This window comes from Pelobates fuscus, chromosome 11, assembly GCF_036172605.1.
Source record: "Pelobates fuscus isolate aPelFus1 chromosome 11, aPelFus1.pri, whole genome shotgun sequence".
Taxonomy (NCBI): domain Eukaryota; kingdom Metazoa; phylum Chordata; class Amphibia; order Anura; family Pelobatidae; genus Pelobates; species Pelobates fuscus.
The window spans coordinates 129,970,341-129,993,631 of NC_086327.1; the positions used below are offsets into that span (position 1 = coordinate 129,970,341).

Below are 23,291 nucleotides of genomic sequence, written 5' to 3' on the forward strand. Positions count from 1 at the left end.
GACAACGATACCAAGGAGCGGGTGGTCTAGATAACTTAAGCCCTTTCAAAAGTCGACAAACCATAGGGTCCTGACCCACCAGTATGCCCCGGAGAGGAACGTGAGCTGCCGAAATCTCCAATCGCACCACATTAATGAGGGATATGAGCAACCCAACGAGAAAAGGTGAGACAAATAGTTCAGAATGGAGTTAGTAGGTGCTGTAAAGGGATCTGCGCCCCTCTCCACGCACCAGCTATTCCAAGCATTCCAGGCAGAGATGTAACATCATCTAGTGCCTGGGGCCCAGGAATCCCATAGAAGATCCTTTGCTGCGATAAGCCGTGGACCGACATGCCCCCCTGGAAAGTGTCTTAGCCACTAGTTCTAGTTTCCATTCTAATACTAGCGGATGTGGTTCCCCCCAAGGTCCTGTCAGGAGGAGGGGAAATGCCCGCAAAAGTAGATGGTCCCGAGACAGTTCCAGTAGATCCGGAAACCATACTTTGCCCCTCCTTGGCCCCTCCTGCCAATTCTGTAGGAATGCATCCATCACCTCGCATTTGGAGTCTAAAAACTAGCTGAGCATCATGGGAAATGTAGTCCAGAAACAATTTATAGTATCAAGGTTAGCCATCACTGACCTATAATATTTTACTCCATATTACATTGCTACCTATATTTCATTATTTAATATAGCATGGTTACCACATGCCTACTATCGTGTTGGCCCCCCTAGTGCTGCTAAAACAGCTCAGATACGATATATTCTATTACTTCATGTTACATCACCCCCTATATTATATTACTTCATATTACATCACCACCTATATTCTATTACTTCATATTACATCACCACCTATATTCTATTACTTCATATTACATCACTACTTATATTCTATTACTTCATATTACAACACTACTTCTGTTACATCACTACCTCTGTTTCATCACTACTTCTGTTACATCACTACCTCTGTTACATCACTACTTCTGTTTCATCACTACCTATGTTATATCACTACCTATGTTACATCACTACTTCTGTTTCATCACTGCCTCTGTTACATCACTACTTCTGTTTCATCACCTCTTTTACATCACTACCTGTTTCAATACTACCTCTGTTACATCACTACCTCTGTTTCATCACCTCTTTTACATCACTACCTCTGTTTCAATACTACCTCTGTTACATCACTACTTCTGTTTCATCACTACCTCTGTTACATGACTACCTCTGTTTCATCACTACCTCTGTTACATCACTACCTCTGTTACATAGTTACATAGTTACATAGCTGAAAAGAGACTTGCGTCCATCAATTTCAGCCTTCCTCGCATATGTTTTTGCTGTTGATCCAAACGAAGGCAAAAAACCCAGGCGCTTCCAATTTTGCAACAAACTAGGAAAAAATTCCTCCTTGACCCCAAAATAGCAGTCAGATGTCTCCTTGGCTCAAGCAGCTATTACCCCACTAATTAGAAATTATATCCCTGTATGTTATATTTTTGCAAGTATTTATCCAATTGCAGTTTAAACATCTGTATAGACTCTGACAAAACCACCTCTTCAGGCAGAGCATTCCATATCCTTATTGCTCTTACTGTAAAAAAACCCTTTTCTTTGCCTTAGATGAAATCTCCTTTCTTCAAGCCTAAAAGTGTGACCACGTGTCCTATGTATAGCCCTGTTTATGAATAGATTTCCAGATAATGTACTGGCCCCGAATATATTTGTATAAAGTTATCATATCCCCTCTCAGGCGCCGAGATTTAAATTTTTTAACCTTTCTTCATAACTAAAATGTTCCATTCCTTTTATCAATTTTGTAGCCCGCCTCTCCCTTTTTCTACTGCCATGATATCCTTCTTTAGAACAGATGCCCAAAATTGCACAGCATATTCAAGGTGTGGTCTTACCAGCGATTTATAAAGAGGCAAAATTATATTTTCATCTCGAGAATTTATGCCCCTATTTATACATGACAAAACCTTACTGACCTTAGCAACGGCAGATTGACATTGCATATTGCTGCCTAATTTGTTCTCTATAACAATTCCCAAACCCTTCTCGTGTGTGGTTATCCCTAGTTCACTACCATTTAGGGTGCAAGTTGCTTGTGCATTCTTAACCCCAAAGTGCATAACTTTGCATTTCTCTACGTTAAATTTCATCTGCCATTTTAGTGCCCAGTCCCCCAATTTATCCAAATCCCTCTGCAGCAAGGCAATATCCTGCTCACATTTTATTACTTTACACCGTTTTGTGTCATCTGCAAACACTGATACATGGCTTTCAATGCCCATTTCAAGATCATTTATAACAGGGGTCGGCAACCCGCGGCTCCGGAGCCGCATGTGGCTCTTTTGAACCTTTGCCGCGGCTCTGGGGCGGATACTAGGGAGGGGAGGAGGCGCATTGTGCGCCCTGACACTCCCCACTGTGGCGGGCGCTGTAGTTACGCACCGTCCTGACGTCTCCTTCCCGCCCGCTGTCAGATCGGAGGGCAGCGGCGCGCATGCAGGTCTACGACTGCGAGGAGGAAGATGACATCCGTCCAGACTCCCGTCAGCAGCAGCAGCAGCAGCAGCGTGCCAGGCACCAGTGTGAGGTAAGTGAAGTGATGCCTCAGGGGGGGAGGGGGGGGAGCCCGGCCCACACACACACTTACACAGACAGAACTTAAAGACATTTTTATCCAATTTAATGTGCCACTAGTGTACAATGTATTTTTTTTTTTTTTTTTGTTAAAGTGTAATTTATATCATATAATAAAACATAAATCCCAAGTATTCCTATTTAGGAGGAGAAGTCCCTATTTCCCAAATTCCTTTGTCACTCATTTCTATCATCATTGCCCCTCTTTTCTAGGAGCTCCATTTTGTTGGTGAGTCTACAGCAGAGCTCCACCAAAATAATACTGACAGTAGTATGTCTTTAAACTACAATAAATGTGTCTGAGTGTATAACAGAGCTCCACCGCAATAATACTCCCAGTAATGTGTCCGAGTTTGTAACAGAGCTCCACAGTAATAATACTCCCAGTAATGTGCCTGAGTTTATAACAGAGCTCCACAGCAATAATACTGCCAGTAATGTGTCTGAGTGTATAACAGAGCTCCATAGCAATAATACTCCCAGTAATGTGTCTGAGTGTATAACAGAGCTCCACCGCAATAATACTCCCAGTAATGTGTCCGAGTTTGTAACAGAGCTCCACAGTAATAATACTCCCAGTAATGTGCCTGAGTTTATAACAGAGCTCCACAGCAATAATACTGCCAGTAATGTGTCTGAGTGTATAACAGAGCTCCACAGCAATAATACTCCCAGTAATGTGTCTGAGTGTATAACAGAGCTTCCCAGTAATAATACTCCCAGTAATGTGTCTTTAAACTACAATAAATGTGGTTAGAAATCGGTCTGTATAAATAAGATATATTGTTCTTCAAGTATTCCTTTGTCCATTTGAAATGTTAGGAGGCATGTTAATACTTGTTAATAGATACTACTTGAAATCTGCTGTAGTAAACTGTATGATCAGTCATAATAATGAAATGAAATGTGTTACGCATAACCAGCTTTTGTGGACAATTGTGACCATAATACATAAAGGGTAACTGAGCATAGCGCAGCCATAATCCTTAGTAGCTGGGTTACTAATACTTTGTTGTCATCTTTTTAAGCAATCAGAAGGAAAAAAAAGTGACAAAAAAAGTTCTTTTTATAATGACGAGGATGACATTGGGCCCTCATTATTAATTATTATTTACATCAGGCACTGATTATGATTTATAGTAGACTGGGGCCCTGATTAATTTTCTATGGCATTTTGGGGCATTGATTTTGCTATGGGGCCCTCTGATTTCTAATTACGCCCCTGTTTTGGACCCCCGGTAGGCCAGCCATGGATAAAGGCAAGAAAAGAAAAATTTTTTAAATGTCGCAATGGTTTTGCGGCTCCCAGTTTTTTTTTTTTCTTCGGAAACTGGTCCAAGTGGCTCTTTTTGTCTTAAAGGTTGCAGACCCCTGATTTATAAGTATGTTAAATAGAAGCGGTCCTAAAACAGAACCCTGAGGGGCACTACTTACCACTTTTGTCCAGCTTGAAATTTTCCTTTCTTATTGTTTTTTAAATATTTGTTATAGTTAATGAAACTTGAGAATGTCACTTTTTAATCTGGCTGAGCGACCATGTTGAGTCAGATTCTAATGTTATCCGACCATCTACCGCTCACCCTAACTTGCTGCTTGCTTCAGGTTCACACAGAGCAATCACAGCAGCAGCAAGTTAGGTTGAGCAGCAGTTGGTCAGAAAACATTGGAGACTGACCCAACATGGCCGCTCAGTCAGATAAAAAAAAAAGCTAAATTTTCACAAAAAAATAATATTATAAAAACATTAAGTTTCATTAAATGTGATAAACCTTTAACCCCTTAAGGACACATGACATGTGTGACATGTCATGATTCCCTTTTATTCCAGAAGTTTGGTCCTTAAGGGGTTAAAAAATGTGAACATTTTCTGATATTTGTTCTTTAAATATAGACATAGTAACGCTTATTGTGCGTTGGTGGGAGTGTGGGCGCAAGTCTTGCTGCTATGTCCCGTGGCCCAATTACTGTTCTAGAATCTCTTTTAATTAGTTAAATGTTAATTAGATGTTCAGCTTATGTCGTCTCATGTTTATTGTTGAAATAAAAACCCAAACAGATGGCTTTTGTATTTGAAGCAATGCCCGTTCCAGAACTCACCGATCGCCAACACGTTATGTTTCGATAGTTTCCCTAACCTTACTCTTTCTGAATGACTCCATGTCGGATCCAATATCTGGAATTTACAATCACCGTCTGTCTGTTTGCTAAACAACAAACTATGGCCATTTCCCCAGGAATGACACATTTTACGCCAGGAATACTGTCCATAGCTCGGCCAGGAGGATGTTTCCTGCTCAACTAGTTACGTTTAAAACGTTTAGTTCATGCATTGATTCTTCACAATTCCCAATTTTGTGAATAAGTCCCAGGATTTCCATTCTTCGTCAAGCTGGGTGTTCAGACCAAACCCATCAGGACGCAGCATGAGCGGAGGAATCTGGGAAATATCACAATGAAAAAGTAACAATGTCAATGTAAAAAAATAACTTGAAACCATTTGTACGGAATTTAGACAGTTTTGTTGACAAAATCTAATTGAATGAATTTAATTAGCTGGCACACATCCAGCACTCGTCTAACCCATTCTCTCAGCAAATGTCCTAACATGTCAGTAGAGATTCACTAAGCAGTGTGAATCCTCTCTCGCTCTAACAATATTTACTGTTAATAGGGGCTGCGACACTCCCATACGAGATAAACTGTATAACAGTTTGAGAAGCTTAAAGGGACACTATAGTCACCAAAACAACTCCAGCTTATTGTATTTGTTCTGGTGAGCATAGTCAGTCCCTTCAAACTTGCAGTAAACACTAGGTTTTGTTTTTTTTTCAGAGAAAATGCAGTGTTTACATTACAGGCTAGGGATACCTCCACTGGCCACTCCTCAGATAGCTGCTAGAGGTGCTTCCTGGGGCAGTGCTGCACAGTGTGACTGACATTCAGTGTCTCCACCCTCTGCATGCAAACACTGAACTTTCCTCACAGAGATGCACTAATTCAAAGTATCTCTATGAGGAGATGCTGATTGGCCAGGGCTGTGTTTGGCTTGTGCTGGCTCTGCCCGATCTACCTCTTCTAAATCTAATGCTTCCCTATGTGAAAGCTTTGTGATTGGCTCAGATCACCACTTCTGATAATATCAGCCAAGCAGGCAGATCAGGGGCAGAGCCAGCAGCAGCATATTGGAATTAAGGTAAACTTTTAATATACTTAGGGGGGGGGGGGGCGAGGGGGAAGCAGAGGGGCTAGATGGTGGTTTTAACACTATAGGGTCAGGAATACATGTTTGTGTTCCTGCCCCTGTAGTGTTCTTTTAATGCTCCACGTAACAGATTGTCTCTAATTCACCTGGAAATCACTAGAACCAACATTGTAAGGAATGAATATAAAATAAAGAGCAAAATCAGTCTTTTGGAAGTAATAAATAAATGTGGAAAGGGCGTAATATTTCTCCAGACGTTAAAGTGTGTATTTACTATTATTGTATCATTCTAAGGAACATTGCACAATAATTTATTTAGAGATTAAACATAAGTAAATATATAGTAAACTAGTACTTAATTAGTAAATAAAAGTACAAATATTTTAGTCAAGGTAATCCTAAGTATTGCTGGTGAAAATAATCATGTCGCCTCTGAAATGATAAAATATCAGTGATTAAAATGTAATAATTTCTCCTTCATAACAGGATCAGGTAAATAAGACAAGTCTATCTTTAAAACCGATAAGTCACTGTATGCAATACGCTGATATTCTATAAATAACAGGAATCCTGTTGGTACAGATGGTTTTTATTCATCATATAACACATTAACATCATACATTTTCCAGATTCTCCAATTCGTCCTCAAATTCTGGTCGCAGCCAAGAAAAAGATCAAAAACGGAACAACATCCATCAAAAACAGACTCCACCCAATACGCTGAATTTCAACCGTGCTTCTGCCACCTCCCTATCATTCTCAATGAATGGTGATAACGTACTCACACCGGAGGATGTAGAGAAATACTTGGAGCTGGGAGCACCGGAAGACAACAGCGGGTAAGTGGAAAAAACAAAAAAGAGATAAATGGAAACTACCTTCTTATTAAGAACCATATTACAACACCAAAACAGGCTTTGCTCCACAATAATGGGTTATTACATGAGGCTAATAACCAACGTTGCCACTAAGCATCTGTTTGGGAGTTGCTCTTACAGATAATGAGAGCCATGCTGATAACAGGCATTGATCACCTCTAGCAAACTACACGGGATACTTAATAAAAATCCCTTTCTAACCGGATCAGAACCAGAATGCTCACACAATAATGTTAGAGGGAATACAAGTCTGGAAATAGTTTTACTGATTGAGAATCATAGAATGTGACGGCAGATAAGAACCATTCGGCCCATCTAGTCTGCCCAATTTTCTAAATACTGTCATTAGTCCCTGGCCTTATCTTATAGCTAGGACAGCCTTATGCCTATCCCACGCATGCTTAAACTCCTTTACTGTGTTAACCTCTACCACTTCAGCTGGAAGGCTATTCCATGCATCCACTACCCTCTCAGTAAAGTAACACTTACTGCTATTATTTTTAAACCTTTGTCCCTCTAATTTAAGACTGAGTTATACTTTTCACAAAGATTTACAGAGAGGCAGATCTCCTGACATCAGGTTGGGTTGGATATGAATGGCACACCTACTGGAATTCGGAACTTGGCAACCAGCGTCCAATGCTCATTGTTAGAATCAAATCAGGAAACAGAAGCAGATTGGGTTGAATGAAATGATTAGTGCAGCTTTTTTATTTCATCACTCTTCTTATCCACAATGTATTTATTAGTATTCAAGGGAGGGAATATTTAAAAACTTAGTTCGATATTATTATATTAACCAAAAAAGGTAAAGTTACAATATGTAAAATTTGAAGAGACATCTCCACGAGTCTGACTCAGTTGATCATCGATGTCATTCTTCATTTAACAGTAAATGTTCCCTCTCTAATAATGACTGAGAACAAATGGAAAAAAAACAATCATTTTTCCTGGACGGTCTGAGAGAGTCCACAAGGTATCAGCCAGAGGTTAGTGGCTGTTCCTGACATTTACTGCAGCACAACAAAGTGTAACAGTTAACATATATGGCGTATGGTAAGCCTGGGCACCAGCTGGTACACAAATAAAGAATAGCCCTCGTCTTGTGAGCTAACATTCTACGTGATGCCCAATGCAAGAAATAAAGATGTATATTGATTTATAAAAAGTTTACAAAAAACTGTTTCTCTAAATAAAGACTTTAGAACTAATGAGCTACTTTGGAGAAAGTTTGAAAATGTATGCACATTTTTTAAATGAGACATTTTGATTAATTGTCTCCATTCATCATGCTTTTCAAGTCTGCTAAGAGAATTTTTCCAGTTTCCGTCCTCTATCAATTCACCTTCTCATTTCTCTTTGATTCATCACCATTTTCAGTCGACAGAAAATGTACACAAATAAAACCCCTTTCTCCTTCTCTGCTGTGATAAACACTCCACGGCTGACAAAAGCCATGATATATTGATTTACAAATTAAAAGGCTTCAGCAATCTGTTTCCTTAAACGTTTCTTAGATTTACGCAGCGGAAGACACATTGCAATCACTATTAATTGGTCGCTGTCAGATATAATGTATACTGAGAATCTGGTGCTCCGTGTAAGGAGACGAGGATTCGTTCTCAGAGCGTTCTTGTCCTTTAATCACATTATATTCAGAAACGCCCAAACTCTGCACAAACTCTGCCAAACACCATTACCGTTTGGCAAACAGCTGGGTAATTGAAGAAAGTATTTCATTAACTTGCCATATTAACAACGGATAAAGTAAGGGGGGAAAATCATCACATTTGGCAATTAACCGTCGCTGCACTTTACAGACATTTTCAGCTCAGACTTTTTTCATCTTAATTAAGATGGGAAGGCCGAGATCATACATTTACTGGAAACATTTCGATAAAACAGAAATCGCTACATTCTCACTCAATCCAACTCTCCAACCCTTCTTTAGATCTCTGGCGAGGGAGGGGGACATTTGTATTTTAGACGCATTATTTTTCTGTGGCCAAAATCGATCGGTGACGTAAATGCTTTGCAGGTAAAAGGCAGTTAATGTTGATGGTAAAAGCTAGAAAGGTTTGATTAACAGATCATGGTAATAGTTACAGTTAGATTAGAGATTAGAATTACAGAAGTGTTAAAGGGACACTATAGTCACTGAAACCAATTTAGCTTAATGAAGACGTTTTGGTATGTAGATCATGCTCCTGTAGTGTCGCTGTTCAATTCTCTGCCATTTAGGAATTAAATCCGTGTTTATGCAGCCCAAGTCACACCTCCCTGCATGTGACTTACACAGTCTTCCTAAACACTTCCTGTAAATAGTCATCTAATGTTTACACTTCCTTTACTGCAAATTTTGTTTAATTTAGAATTTCAAATCTCCTGCTCTGTTAATAGTTTGCTAGACCCTGCAGGAGCAGGGGATGACACCTTTTAGACTAAGTAACATCTGATTGAAAATTAAACCATTTTGTTTTCATGCAGGTTGTGTCAGTCACAATGAGGAAAGCTGTGACTAGGACTGCATAACCAGTAACAAACGTAACTTAACTCCTAAATGGCAATGATTTGAACAGTGAGACTTCAGAGACATAATCTATGCACCCAAACTGCTTCATTAAGCTACATTTGCTTTGGTGACCATAGTGACCCTTTAAATAAAATATACATACACTGTATACCTACTGCACTTGCTGTACCTCCCGCTACTGTAATGTAACCTGTAAAGTGCTGAGTACACCTATTAGCGCTATAAAATAAAATATACATACACTGTATACCTACTGCACTTGCTGTACCTCCCTCTACTGTAATGTAACCTGTAAAGTGCTGAGTACACATGTGTCAGGATCGGGACAGGGATCCAACACGCAAAGTACAAACAGGTACAGGGTACGTATACCGGTCCTTAGAATGGCCGGGCTAACGTACAGAGAGTGTAGAGAATGGTCAGAGACAAGCCGAGGTCGAGGGAACGAGAAGACAGGTAAGCGAGGAACAAGCCGGGTCAAGGATAACGGAGGTAAACAGAGTAAGGAAACAAGCCGGGTCGAAACCAAAAGGATAACTGAGAAACACCAGAGCACTGTGTGACTAGACAGGCTAGAACCACGACAGGGCAATGAGCAACAGGGCGAAGTATGTTTAAATACCCTGGCTAGAGAGGATAGACACGCCTCCGACGAAACCTGATTAGTCTGTCTCGGACTGAGTGACAGGTCGTTCCGGATTGGCGTGATGACGTCGGCCTCCGGGCACCATGCTACAAAAGGAAGAGACTCCCTCGCGGCCGGCGTTTGTGTGACCGGGTCGACCGCGAGGAACAGAGGAAACATGGCGTCCGGACGGATGAACGTCTAAGTCTCTACCTCTCTCGGAGGTAGAGACTTCAGGTACCCTGACAGTACCCCCCCCCTCAGATACGCCCACCGGGCGGAAAGAACCGGGACGAGATGGAAAGCGAGAGTGATACGCCCTGCGGAGACGAGGAGCATGAACATCCTCCTGAGGTACCCAACTCCTCTCCTCAGGACCGTATCCCTTCCAATCGACCAGATATTGTACTTTCCCCCGGGAGATACGAGAATCAATAATAGAGTTAACCTCATACTCCTCCTGACCCTCCACCTGAACAGGACAAGGAGGGGCTGTTGTGGAGGAGAACCTGTTACAAATAAGAGGTTTCAGCAACGACACATGAAACGAGTTAGGGATGCGTAAGGTATCAGGAAGAGCTAGACGATACGCAACTGGATTGATACGAGACAACACCCTGTAAGGTCCAATATAACGGGGAGCGAACTTCATGGAGGGCACCTTTAAACGGATGTTCCTCGTGCTCAACCATACCCTATCACCCGGAACAAAGAGCGGAGCCGCCCTTCTACGTTTATCAGCATGTTTCTTAACCAGCATAGAATTGTGCGTAAGGATTTGCCGAGTTTGATCCCACAACTTCCTCAAATTAGCAACATGAACATCAACCGACGGCACCCCCTGGGAAGGAGAAGCCGAAGGAAGAATAGACGGGTGAAAGCCATAATTCATGAAGAAGGGGCTTGAATGAGTAGAATCGCAAACGAGATTGTTGTGTGCAAACTCTGCCCAAGGAATCAAACCGACCCAATCATCCTGGTGTTCGGAAACAAAACATCGCAAATATTGTTCAATTTTCTGGTTGGTACGTTCAGCAGCTCCATTAGACTGAGGGTGATAGGCAGAAGAAAAGTTCAATTTGATACCAAGTTGCGAACAGAAGGACCTCCAAAAACGGGAAATAAATTGGGAACCTCTGTCAGACACAATTTGAGAGGGTATCCCATGTAGGCGAAAAATCTCCCTAGCGAATATCTCGGCCAATTCGGGAGAAGATGGAAGTTTAGGCAGAGGAATGAAGTGTGCCATCTTAGTGAATCTGTCAACCACGGTGAGGATAACAGTCTGTTTTTTAGAGATAGGTAGATCGACAATAAAGTCCATGGCCAAGCAGGACCACGGCTTCTCTGGAACTTCTAAGGGGTGCAGGAATCCACAAGGAAGCGTATGAGGTTGTTTGGTCTTAGTACAAACCTCACATGCAGCGATGAAATCTTTAGTATCCCTACGTAAAGCAGGCCACCAGAAATCCTTAGAGATCAACGCAAAAGTCTTGCGAATACCAGGATGTCCCGCCATCTTGCTGTTATGGAAACACTGCAACAGTTCCAGTTGAAGAGCAGGAGGGACGAAATGTCGACCCACAGGAGTCTGTCTAGGTGCTAAATGTTGTAGCTTAACGATCTCGGCCAGTAACGGAGAATGAATCCTGAGATTCGTATTAGCAACAATATTGCATTTCGGAACTATAGAGGAAAGGACCGGCTCAGGTACAGTAGAAGGTTCATACTGGCGAGATAAGGCATCGGCTTTAGAATTTTTTGAACCAGGTCTATAAGTCAGCACATAGTTGAAGTGAGTCAGGAATAAGGACCAACGAGCCTGCCTAGAGGACAGGCGCTTAGCCTCCCCAATGTAGGACAAGTTCTTGTGGTCCGTCAGGATAGTAATAGGGTGTAAGGTTCCCTCTAATAAATGTCTCCATTCCTTTAAGGCTTTAATGACTGCTAAGAGTTCTCTGTCGCCGATGTCATATCTGCTCTCAGGGCCCGAAAGTTTCTTAGAAAAAAAACCACATGGGTGCAATGGTTTATCTACCCCCAATCTTTGTGACAGAACCGCCCCTACTCCTGTCTCAGAGGCATCGACCTCGAGCAGGAACGGTAAGGTCGTATCCGGATGGACTAGTATTGGAGCAGAAGCAAAAAGTTCTTTGAGACTCTTGAAAGCAGCTAGAGCATCAGTAGACCATGTCTTAGTATCCGCCCCTTGTTTGGTCATATTGGTGATGGGCGCAATAATAGACGAGTAGCCCTTAATGAAGCGTCTATAATAATTAGAGAAGCCAATAAATCTCTGAATAGCTTTGAGTCCCTGAGGCAATGGCCAATCTAAAATAGACTGGAGTTTGTCAGGATCCATCTTAAAGCCCTCCCCAGAAATCACGTATCCAAGAAAGTCTATCTGGGTCTGGTCAAAACTGCATTTCTCAAGTTTACAGTACAAACCATGTTGTAAAAGTTTGTGTAATACCTGTCTGACTTGTCGATGGTGGGTCTCAATCTCTTTAGAGTGTATGAGTATGTCATCCAGGTAGACAATAACACAATCATGTTGAAATTCCCTAAGAACTTCGTTAATCAAATCTTGGAAAACTGCAGGTGCGTTACAGAGACCAAAAGGCATGACCGTATACTCATAATGACCATAGCGGGTATTAAACGCTGTCTTCCACTCATGGCCTTGCTGAATTCTCACCAAGTTGTACGCCCCTCTGAGGTCCAACTTGGTGAAAATCTTAGAGCCCTTTAACCGATCAAAGAGTTCTGTAATCAAGGGGATAGGATAGGCATTCCTGATGGTTATTTTATTCAACCCTCGATAATCGATACAAGGTCTGAGTGACCCATCCTTCTTCTTAACAAAAAAGAACCCAGCCCCGGCAGGAGATGAGGATCTCCTGATAAATCCCTTGTCTAAATTCTCCTGAATATACTCCTCTAAAACAGCATTCTCTTTAGTGGATAGAGGGTATACATTGCCCCTAGGAGGCATGGTACCAGGTAATAGGTTAATTTTACAATCAAAGGACCTGTGTGGAGGTAGAGTATCAGCGTTCTTTTTATCGAATACTGCCTTTAAGTCCATGTACAAAGGAGGTATCTGTCTCTCTTTAGGCTGGGTAGTAGTGTCAGGTGTGTAAATTACAGCCAAAGGGGATACCTTCTGTAAACACCTCTCCTGACAACCCTGACCCCACGAGAGTATCTCCCCTAACTCCCAATCGATAGTAGGGTTATGTCTCTTTAACCATGGATACCCCAGGACTATGGGAACGGAAGGGGACGAAATAAGCATAAGAGATATACTCTCCTCGTGTAAGATACCAACAGACAGGCTCATGGATATAGTCTCACGAGTAATAACAGGCTCGAGTAGTGGTCTACCATCAATGGCCTCAACGGCCAAGGGGATCTCTCTTAACTGGGAAGGAATAGTGTGCTTAGTGGCAAAGGCTTGATCGATAAAATTCTCAGCAGCGCCGGAATCTATCAATGCCACGGTCTTAAGTACTTCCTTCTTCCATGTTAAAGAAACTGGTAGTAAAAGCCTGTGATTTTTGTAATTATGCGTAGAGGACAAAATAGAAACACCCAAGGCCTGTCCTCTAGAGAAACTTAGGTGCGGGCGTTTCCCGAGCGAACAGGACAATTCAGGCGTAAATGACCTCTGACTCCACAATACATACACAATCCCTCCCTTCTCCTGTACAGTCTCTCCTCTTCTGAGAGATGAGTATTGCCTATCTGCATAGGTTCAGGAATTAGTGAGGTATTGGACTCAGGACTTAGAAATGCAGGTGCTAATTTAAAGGCAGGTCTTAGGTTCCTCTCTCGAGTGTTCTGTCTTTCTCTTATACGTTCATCAATACGAGAAATGAACGAAATTAAGTCCTCTAAATTCTCTGGTAGCTCCCTAGTAGCAATTTCGTCAAGGATAACATCTGATAACCCGTTCAAGAATACATCCATATAAGCCTGTTCATTCCACTTAACTTCTGACGCCAGAGACCTGAACTCTAGTGCATAATCCACTAATGTTCGGTTCTCCTGTCTCAGGCGCAACAGTAATCTGGCTGCATTGACCTTTCTACCAGGGGGGTCAAAAGTTCTTCTAAAAGCAGCTACAAAGGCAGTATAATTGTATACCAACGGGTTATCGTTCTCCCATAATGGGTTAGCCCATCTCAGAGCTTTCTCAATGAGTAAGGTGATAATAAACCCAACCTTTGCCCTATCGGTAGGATAGGAGCGAGGTTGCAATTCAAAGTGAATGCTGATCTGGTTTAAAAAACCACGACACTTCTCAGGTGACCCACCATAACGTACAGGTGGAGTAACACGGGAAGAGGCACCTACAGTAGCTACCTCTAGGCCTGAACCTACAGAGGAAATAGGAGTAGGACGCGTCTCCTCTGGAGGATTATTAGCACGAGACAACAATGCCTGTAGTGCTAAGGCCATTTGGTCCATTCTGTGTTCCATGGCGTCAAACCTGGAATCAGAGGAACCAACCTGACTGTTTGTACCTGCAGGATCCATTGGCCCTGTCGTAATGTCAGGATCGGGACAGGGATCCAACACGCAAAGTACAAACAGGTACAGGGTACGTATACCGGTCCTTAGAATGGCCGGGCTAACGTACAGAGAGTGTAGAGAATGGTCAGAGACAAGCCGAGGTCGAGGGAACGAGAAGACAGGTAAGCGAGGAACAAGCCGGGTCAAGGATAACGGAGGTAAACAGAGTAAGGAAACAAGCCGGGTCGAAACCAAAAGGATAACTGAGAAACACCAGAGCACTGTGTGACTAGACAGGCTAGAACCACGACAGGGCAATGAGCAACAGGGCGAAGTATGTTTAAATACCCTGGCTAGAGAGGATAGACACGCCTCCGACGAAACCTGATTAGTCTGTCTCGGACTGAGTGACAGGTCGTTCCGGATTGGCGTGATGACGTCGGCCTCCGGGCACCATGCTACAAAAGGAAGAGACTCCCTCGCGGCCGGCGTTTGTGTGACCGGGTCGACCGCGAGGAACAGAGGAAACATGGCGTCCGGACGGATGAACGTCTAAGTCTCTACCTCTCTCGGAGGTAGAGACTTCAGGTACCCTGACAACATGTTAGCGCTATATAAATATAATATACATACACTGTATACCTACTGCACTTACTGTACCTCCCTCTACTGTAATGTAACCTGTAAAGTGCTGAGTACACCTGTTAGCGCTATATAAATAACATATACATACACTGTATACCTACTGCACTTACTGTACCTCCCTCTACTGTAATGTAACCTATAAAGTGCTGAGTACACCTGTTAGCGCTATATAAATAAAATATACATACACTGTATACCTACTGCACTTACTGTACCTCCCTCTACTGTAATGTAATCTGTAAAGTGTTGAGTACACCTGTTAGCGCTATATAAATAAAATATACATACATTGTATACCTACTGCACTTACTGTACCTCCCTCTACTGTAATGTAACCTGTAACGTGCTGAGTACACCTGTTAGAGCTATATAAATATAATATACATACACTGTATACCTACTGCACTTACTGTACCTCCCTCTACTGTAATGTAATCTGTAAAGTGCTGAGTACACCTGTTAGCGCTATATAAATAAAATATACATACATTGTATACCTACTGCACTTACTGTACCTCCCTCTACTGTAATGTAACCTGTAAAGTGCTGAGTACACCTGTTAGCGCTATATAAATAAAATATACATACACTGTATACGTACTGCACTTACTGTACCTCCCTCTACTGTAATGTAACCTGTAAAGTGCTGAGTACACCTGTTATTGCTATATAAATAAAATATACATACACTGTATACCTACTGCGCTTACTGTACCTCCTTCTACTGTAATGTAACCTGTAAAGTGCTGAGTACACCTGTTAGTGCTATATAAATACAATATACATACACTGTATACCTACTGCACTTACTGTACCTCCCTCTGCTGTAATGTAACCTGTAAAGGGCTGAGTACATCTGTTAGCGCTATATAAATATAATATACATACACTGTATACCCACTGCACTTACTGTACCTCCCTCTACTGTAATGTAACCTGTAAAGTGTTGAGTACACCTGTTAGCGCTATATAAATAACATATACATACACTGTATACCTACTGCACTTACTGTACCTCCCTCTACTGTAATGTAACCTGTAAAGGGCTGAGTACACCTGTTAGCGCTATATAAATATAATATACATACACTGTATACCTACTGCACTTACTGTACCTCCCTCTACTGTAATGTAACCTGTAAAGTGCTGAGTACACCTGTTAGCGCTATATAAATATAATATACATACACTGTATACCTACTGCACTTACTGTACCTCCCTCTACTGTAATGTAACCTGTAAAGTGCTGAGTACACCTGTTAGCGCTATATAAATAAAATATACATACACTGTATACGTACTGCACTTACTGTACCTCCCTCTACTGTAATGTAACCTGTAAAGTGCTGAGTACACCTGTTATTGCTATATAAATAAAATATACATACACTGTATACCTACTGCGCTTACTGTACCTCCTTCTACTGTAATGTAACCTGTAAAGTGCTGAGTACACCTGTTAGTGCTATATAAATACAATATACATACACTGTATACCTACTGCACTTACTGTACCTCCCTCTACTGTAATGTAACCTGTAAAGGGCTGAGTACATCTGTTAGCGCCATATAAATATAATATACATACACTGTATACCCACTGCACTTACTGTACCTCCCTCTACTGTAATGTAACCTGTAAAGTGCTGAGTACACCTGTTAGCGCTATATAAATAACATATACATACACTGTATACCTACTGCACTTACTGTACCTCCCTCTACTGTAATGTAACCTGTAAAGGGCTGAGTACACCTGTTAGCGCTATATAAATATAATATACATACACTGTATACCTACTGCACTTACTGTACCTCCCTCTACTGTAATGTAACCTGTAAAGTGCTGAGTACACCTGTTAGCGCTATATAAATATAATATACATACACTGTATACCGACTGCACTAACTGTGCCTCCCTCTACTGTAATGTAACCTGTAAAGTGCTGAGTACACCTGTTAGCGCTATATAAATATAATATACATACACTGTATACCTACTGCACTTACTGTACCTCCCTCTACTGTAATGTAACCTGTAAAGTGCTGAGTACACCTGTTAGCGCTATATAGATATAATATACATACACTGTATACCTACTGCACTTACTGTACCTCCCTCTACTGTAATGTAACCTGTAAAGTGCTGAGTACACCTGTTAGCGCTATATAAATATAATATACATACACTGTATACCTGCTGCACTTACTGTACCTCCCTCTACTGTAATGTAACCTGTAAAGTGCTGAGTACACCTGTTAGCGCTATATAAATATAATATACATACACTGTATACCTACTGCACTTACTGTACCTCCCTCTACTGTAATGTAACCTGTAAAGTGCTGAGTACACCTGTTAGCGCTATATAGATATAATATACATACACTGTATACCTACTGCACTTACTGTACCTCCCTCTACTGTAATGTAACCTGTAAAGTGCTGAGTACACCTGTTAGCGCTATATAAATATAATATACATACACTGTATACCTACTGCACTTACTGTACCTCCCTCTACTGTAATGTAACCTGTAAAGTGCTGAGTACACCTGTTAGCGCTATATAAATAAAATATACATACACTGTATACCTACTGCACTTACTGTACCTCCCTCTACTGTAATGTAACCTGTAAAGTGCTGAGTACGCCTGTTAGCGCTATATAAGTAACATATACATGCATTGTATACCAACTGCACTTACTGTACCTCCCTCTACTGTAATGTAACCTGTAAAGTGCTGAGCACACCTGTTAGCGCTATATAAATAAAATATACATACACTGTATACCTACTGCACTTACTGTACCTCCCTCTACTGTAATGTAACCTGTAAAGTGCTGAGTACACCTGTTAGCACTATATAAATAAAATATACATACACTGTATACCTACTGCACTTACTGTACCTCCCTCTACTGTAATGTAACCTGTAAAGTGCTGAGTACACCTGTTAGTGCTATATAAATAAAATATACATACACTGTATACCTACTGCACTTACTGTACCTCCCTCTACTGTAATGTAACCTGTAAAGTGCTGAGTACACCTGTTAGTGCTATATAAATAAAATATACATACACTGTATACCTACTGCACTTACTGTACCTCCCCCTACTGTAATGTAACCTGTAAAGGGCTAAGTGTACTAGTTAAAAAAAAAGAATACGGGGGGCGGGGCCGGGCCGCCAAGCCGGGAGGCAGCAGAGCACCATGCCTCCAGGCCCGAGCCCAGGAAAACAGCAATAAACCCACATACAGAATACCTCAAAGCAAGAATACTCTACGAAACATTAACAAGAAACACCCAAGCATCACGGGAATACCAAATTGAGGCCGATCGCAGACTAGGAACCCAGAGAATACTGAACTGGGCCTACTCGTCACAGGGGAAGGTAGCCCTTACAGATGCACAGCTAACAGACCTGCAGCCTGGGGACAACAATACAGCGGCCATAAAATTCATGTGGAGGACCACACCGTGGCGGGTGGCGGCCTGGCCCCGCTCCCCCCCCAGTGGGGGGGGGGGGTAATCCTGGCCTCTTGGAAGCGGCGTGCCCCAGGGCGGAAGATGCAGCGAGGAGCCGAAACCATCCACCTAAACAGACAGGGCTACTGGAAATAGGCCTGCCCGAAGAAAAGGGTCTGACGTGGGCCGACTCATACTGACTCTGGTGGAACCGAGCGCTGGACAGCTTCCACATGTCGAGTCCCGGACCGCTGGAGAAATGGGCACCCGGGTCTCTGGGTTTGAGGGGTCCCCAGAGAGCCCTGTCCCCGAAGCCGTGAGCCCTGTGGGGCGGGACCGAGCTATTCCTTCGACGGACCGGTGGTCGTGAGGCATGGACACCAGCTCCAAGTGTGTGGCCGGCACCGGGTGAGACACAGGAGTGCACATTTAAAGGGACTTCCGTGGAGCCGGGGAGGTGCAGGGAGCAGACGGCCCGTGGTCTTTGTGGTGGGGCCCAACGGACAGTCAGTGCTTCTGAGTGCCCACGGTACAGCAGGGGGCCCGACCGACGGACGGAGGCTGGTATGGGGAGGACGAACGGAGGCCTGGCGACCCAGGGACAGTATGGTAGCAACACCTAGAGAGACTCCCACCTGAGGGCCTGGCAGATCAGCACGGCCACCCTGTCGCTTATAGTTCCTAACTTTATTCATACGTTTGCATTTACTATATAGTTGGTTAACTTATATTTATGCTCTTACAACATTTATGACGCACTAGGTTGCCTTGTGAATGCCCTTGCACTGCTGTTAGAGGTCCACCAACCACGCTGCGATAACTTGAAGCAATACCATGACACCATCATATAGCCAAAGACGCACAAAGTAAGAATGAGCTCTAGCTTTAATGTCAGCGACATACATAAGCGGGTTGGGCACCTCGCTGCTGCATACTGCCTACTATTACCCATATCAAAACCGCAGGGGGCATTATTACCATGCTTAACCTATTTTTTATTATTGAGCATAAAAACGCATTAATTAAGCTCTCAGTTTAAAAATGAATGTGCAACGTAAACTACAGAGCTCACCTGAGCTACAGCTGAAAAATATATACATACCTTCACCTATATTGCATGTAGCAAGCATATTTACACCATATGCTACAGACCGATAGCATCACTTTAATTGTCCAGGCGCAACCCACAGGGGACAAAGCGCTATACCTGCAGGAATCACAGGCTTAGCTAGACATAGCTTGATTACGCAGTACAGTAAAGTTTATATCTACTGTAGATTACTTTCTAACTAGTACGTATAGATTCTTGCTCTGTTACCTAGTTACCAGCAATTGAGGTGCACACTGAGGCGTAAGTCGACTATACATAACAATCAGACACTAGCCTTGTTCAACCTACCCCACTTTTACTTTGGCGTGATAAAACGCCCGGAGATACGTGCATCGAACCAGACCCAAGGGAGCACGGAGATAAATATACTCCGCAGCTCACGCGAGGGCCTCCACGTAATCCCTCCACCCTATTCCTGACTCCATGGAGAGTCTGGACATTTATCCTTTCATTTAATTGTTAATTTTAATTTTAATATTGTTTTCATTTTAATATCGTATCACTAAACCTAGAGGCTGTGCTTGCTGAGGCCGATTCAGGCTGTTGGTGTTTGACAGACACTGCAGGGTTCGGAGTTATATTGACATGTTTAAATAGGAGAATATTTTGCTTTGCGCTACCATCGACCAGCCAACCTACCATGTAACTGTAGAGCCACCTATTATTTACCTGCCTTTCACTACTATGCTGTTAAGTACGATGTTATACTATGATGTTATCTTGCTACCTTATCTTTAACGCACATATATGCCTTTCTGATGTACACACCAATGAAGCTAATAAACCTTGAATGATAAAAAAAAAAAAAAAAAAAAGAATACATGCTGCACGTGATAAGACCAGTATGTGTATTATACAGAATTTTATCCCAATGTGGCCCTGAAGACGTTTTATGACAGATGTCGGAGAGTACTAATTATCCACCTCAGTAGTAGAGAAAACAAACAGAATGAATTTTGAGCTGAGCCGGTGGTATTTGGATTTGAGCCATTGGTTCTTCCAAGGGTAACAGTGGACGTAGCCAGGTTCTGATGGACTGAGCCAAGGTGAGAGGAAGATATTACCGAGGAATCCTGAGACTAATTCAGTAATAAAAAGCTCAATGCGTAACATTAAACAGGAGTCTGTGCCAGGAGCTGGTAGCCATGGCTATTAAACTTGGCAAATCCTTCTTGTGTTGCACTGGCCAACTTGGCATTCTTAGCATGTTAATGGAGGATTGATGGATCTTGGCGTCTCTGTGTTGGCAGACAAGTGCCATGCAAGCTCAGGTTCTGCTGTTCTGCCGGTATTTTCTCCTGGCAATCTGCTGACAGACTAAATGCAGATATTGTGCGACAGATACTCCCCAAATGTATGTTTTCTAAATAAATATCACCATTTATTGCATGCGGAACGCTGAGATCTCAAAGTGATGGTTCTATCTAAGTAGTGACGTAATAATGGGGAGGAATGGATAGGGTATGGGGGAGGGGGCAGGAGAGGGTAAGTGATGCTAGATTAGTTAGGAGTGATGGTAGAGAGAAACGCATACAGTAATCATAAAATTAAACATAATTGTGTCTGTTTTTTGCCCATCAGTATAAGTCAGAATAAATCCGTTGTAATTGTCCCTATAAGGGCACCTAAGCAGGTGAGTGAAGTCCGATTCAGTATGTCGGCAGGTAAAATGTGTGAGGGATGACAGAGTAATGTAAAATGCTGGATAATTACATTTAAGTATATATATACACAATATTATTAATTTATAATAAAAATAACTTAAAATATTAAAATGTCAGAGCAAAAAATTGTCCTTTCAGAAATAAGAACCTTTTAGAAATAGTGCTTTTTTTAGAGGTCAGTCTGTTATCCTCCTTGATGTTCAAGTAGACAAAACGTTAGTGCAGATGAGGAATTCCGTTGTTGGTATCTCATATGAAATAAAGCACAAAACAAAGAAACCACCAATAGTGTAATAGTGTTTCCTCTGCATTTTTCCTTGTTCCTCCTGCGTATCCAAGTAACAGATCCTGTTCTGCTGCCTTAGGAGTTAGCGCTGTTTCTCCCCCCTTTTTGTTTTAATGTAAAATGCGTTGGGAGTTTGTGTTGGTTTAACCTGGGTTCAGGGCTGCACTACTCGGTTAGTGCACACTCTGTATTTCAGCTGTTCCAGAGTAAAGCCTTTGTTAATGTGAAGAATGTCTCCATATTGTCGTTGTACACAGAATATGTTAAATGATTTTGTTGTAGTAAATGTGTCCTCAGTGATCGAGGGAAGTTTTATTGTCACTGTAACAAGGCTGGCGCCTTGCCCTCATTGTGTGTAGTGAGTGGTATTTTCTTTGAAGGCAATGATTGGATAACTTAGAAATGATCTATGATGTCATACTAAGGGCTTATTTTCTTGTCTTCTTAAGGTGTAACTCAGTGATTGACTCTACCCTCCCGCAGCCAATCCGCTCTGCGCACACCTACGGCTACATCTGCAGCCCATTATCTTCTGAACTGGTGGAGTCGGTGCAGATGGATGAAGATGATGACCTCGAGATGGATGATGTAAATTCGTTAAAGTCTTATCGCAAGTATTGCGAAACTCCAACATCCAGCATCAGCGAATACGAGAGCTCCATAGCTGGGTCCCTGGTAAATGGCTGGGGCTCCGTATCGGAGGATAATTACACCAGCGCTCGCTGCAGTATGGTCAGCTCCACCGATGGATCCTTTTTAATGGATGCAAACTTTGCCAAGGCCCTGGCTGTGGCGGTGGACAGTTTTTGCTTTGGAGAAGATGGTGGGACAGACAGAGTTTACACAGGTAAGTTACATTCTTCGTTTGAGCACTAGAAGAATCAAATTAAAGGGAGATGGTTTCCTAACTATTGTCAATTATTTGTAGTTTCATGGGAAATAGCAGAAACTGTTTAATACGATCTATTATGAGATGATTGTGTGTAATGTGTGTTTGGAGGCTGCTTGTGGGGTTGTGTGTGTGTGTGTGTGTGTGAAGAGTGAGCAGGTTTTAGTTGTGTTGTGTATGTGTGGCTAAGGCTGTACTGTGTGTCTAAGGACTGTAGTAAGAGAGAGTGTGTGTAAGGGGCATAATGTTTGTACTGGAGATGTAACTAGTGTGTGCATAGGAGCTGTAGTATGTACACAGGGGCTGTAATGTGTGCTCAGGGGCTGTAGTGTATGTGTGTTTTAGGGATTGCTGTGTGTGTGAATCTTTGAGTAAGGGTTGTGAAGTGTGTGTGTCTGTTAAAAGTGTTGTGTGTGTCTTCAGGGGACACAGAATGTTTATAGGAGTTTGAGTGTGTGCTTAGGGAATCCAGTGTTTATAGAAGATGTAGTGTGTGTGTAGGTGGTGCAGTGTGTCTCCTGTGTGTGTGGGGGGGGGGGGTGTAGTGTGGGTGCGTGAGAGAGATGGCTGAGAAGGGAGCAATTTATTATATAAATATCTAAAAATATATTAAATTATTATACATTTTTATTACAATTATTATTTATTTGTTGTCATTACTTTATTTCCCCCAATCCCGTCTTCTTACCTTTGGCAAGGGGGGGGGGGGGGGGGCATTGAAAACATTGGTGGTCTGGTGGTAGGGAGCTCCACATTGTGTCGGAGCATTGTCATGGTAACCCGCCGCAACACTCTGAACAGCTTGACATAGCGCAGATTTCCA

General features: G+C 42.3%; 1 protein-coding gene across 3 annotated transcripts in view; it reads left to right on the forward strand.

Annotated features, from left to right (window-relative positions):
- Positions 1–23,291, forward strand: part of ROBO4 (roundabout guidance receptor 4) — a 122,053-nt gene that overhangs the window by 80,967 nt on the left and 17,795 nt on the right. For all 3 annotated transcript variants that reach the window (XM_063437173.1, XM_063437174.1, XM_063437175.1), the window contains exons 17-18: positions 6,473–6,682; positions 22,029–22,426. In XM_063437173.1, coding sequence (XP_063293243.1) covers positions 6,473–6,682; positions 22,029–22,426 — 608 coding nt within the window. The remainder of the gene's footprint in view (positions 1–6,472; positions 6,683–22,028; positions 22,427–23,291) is intronic.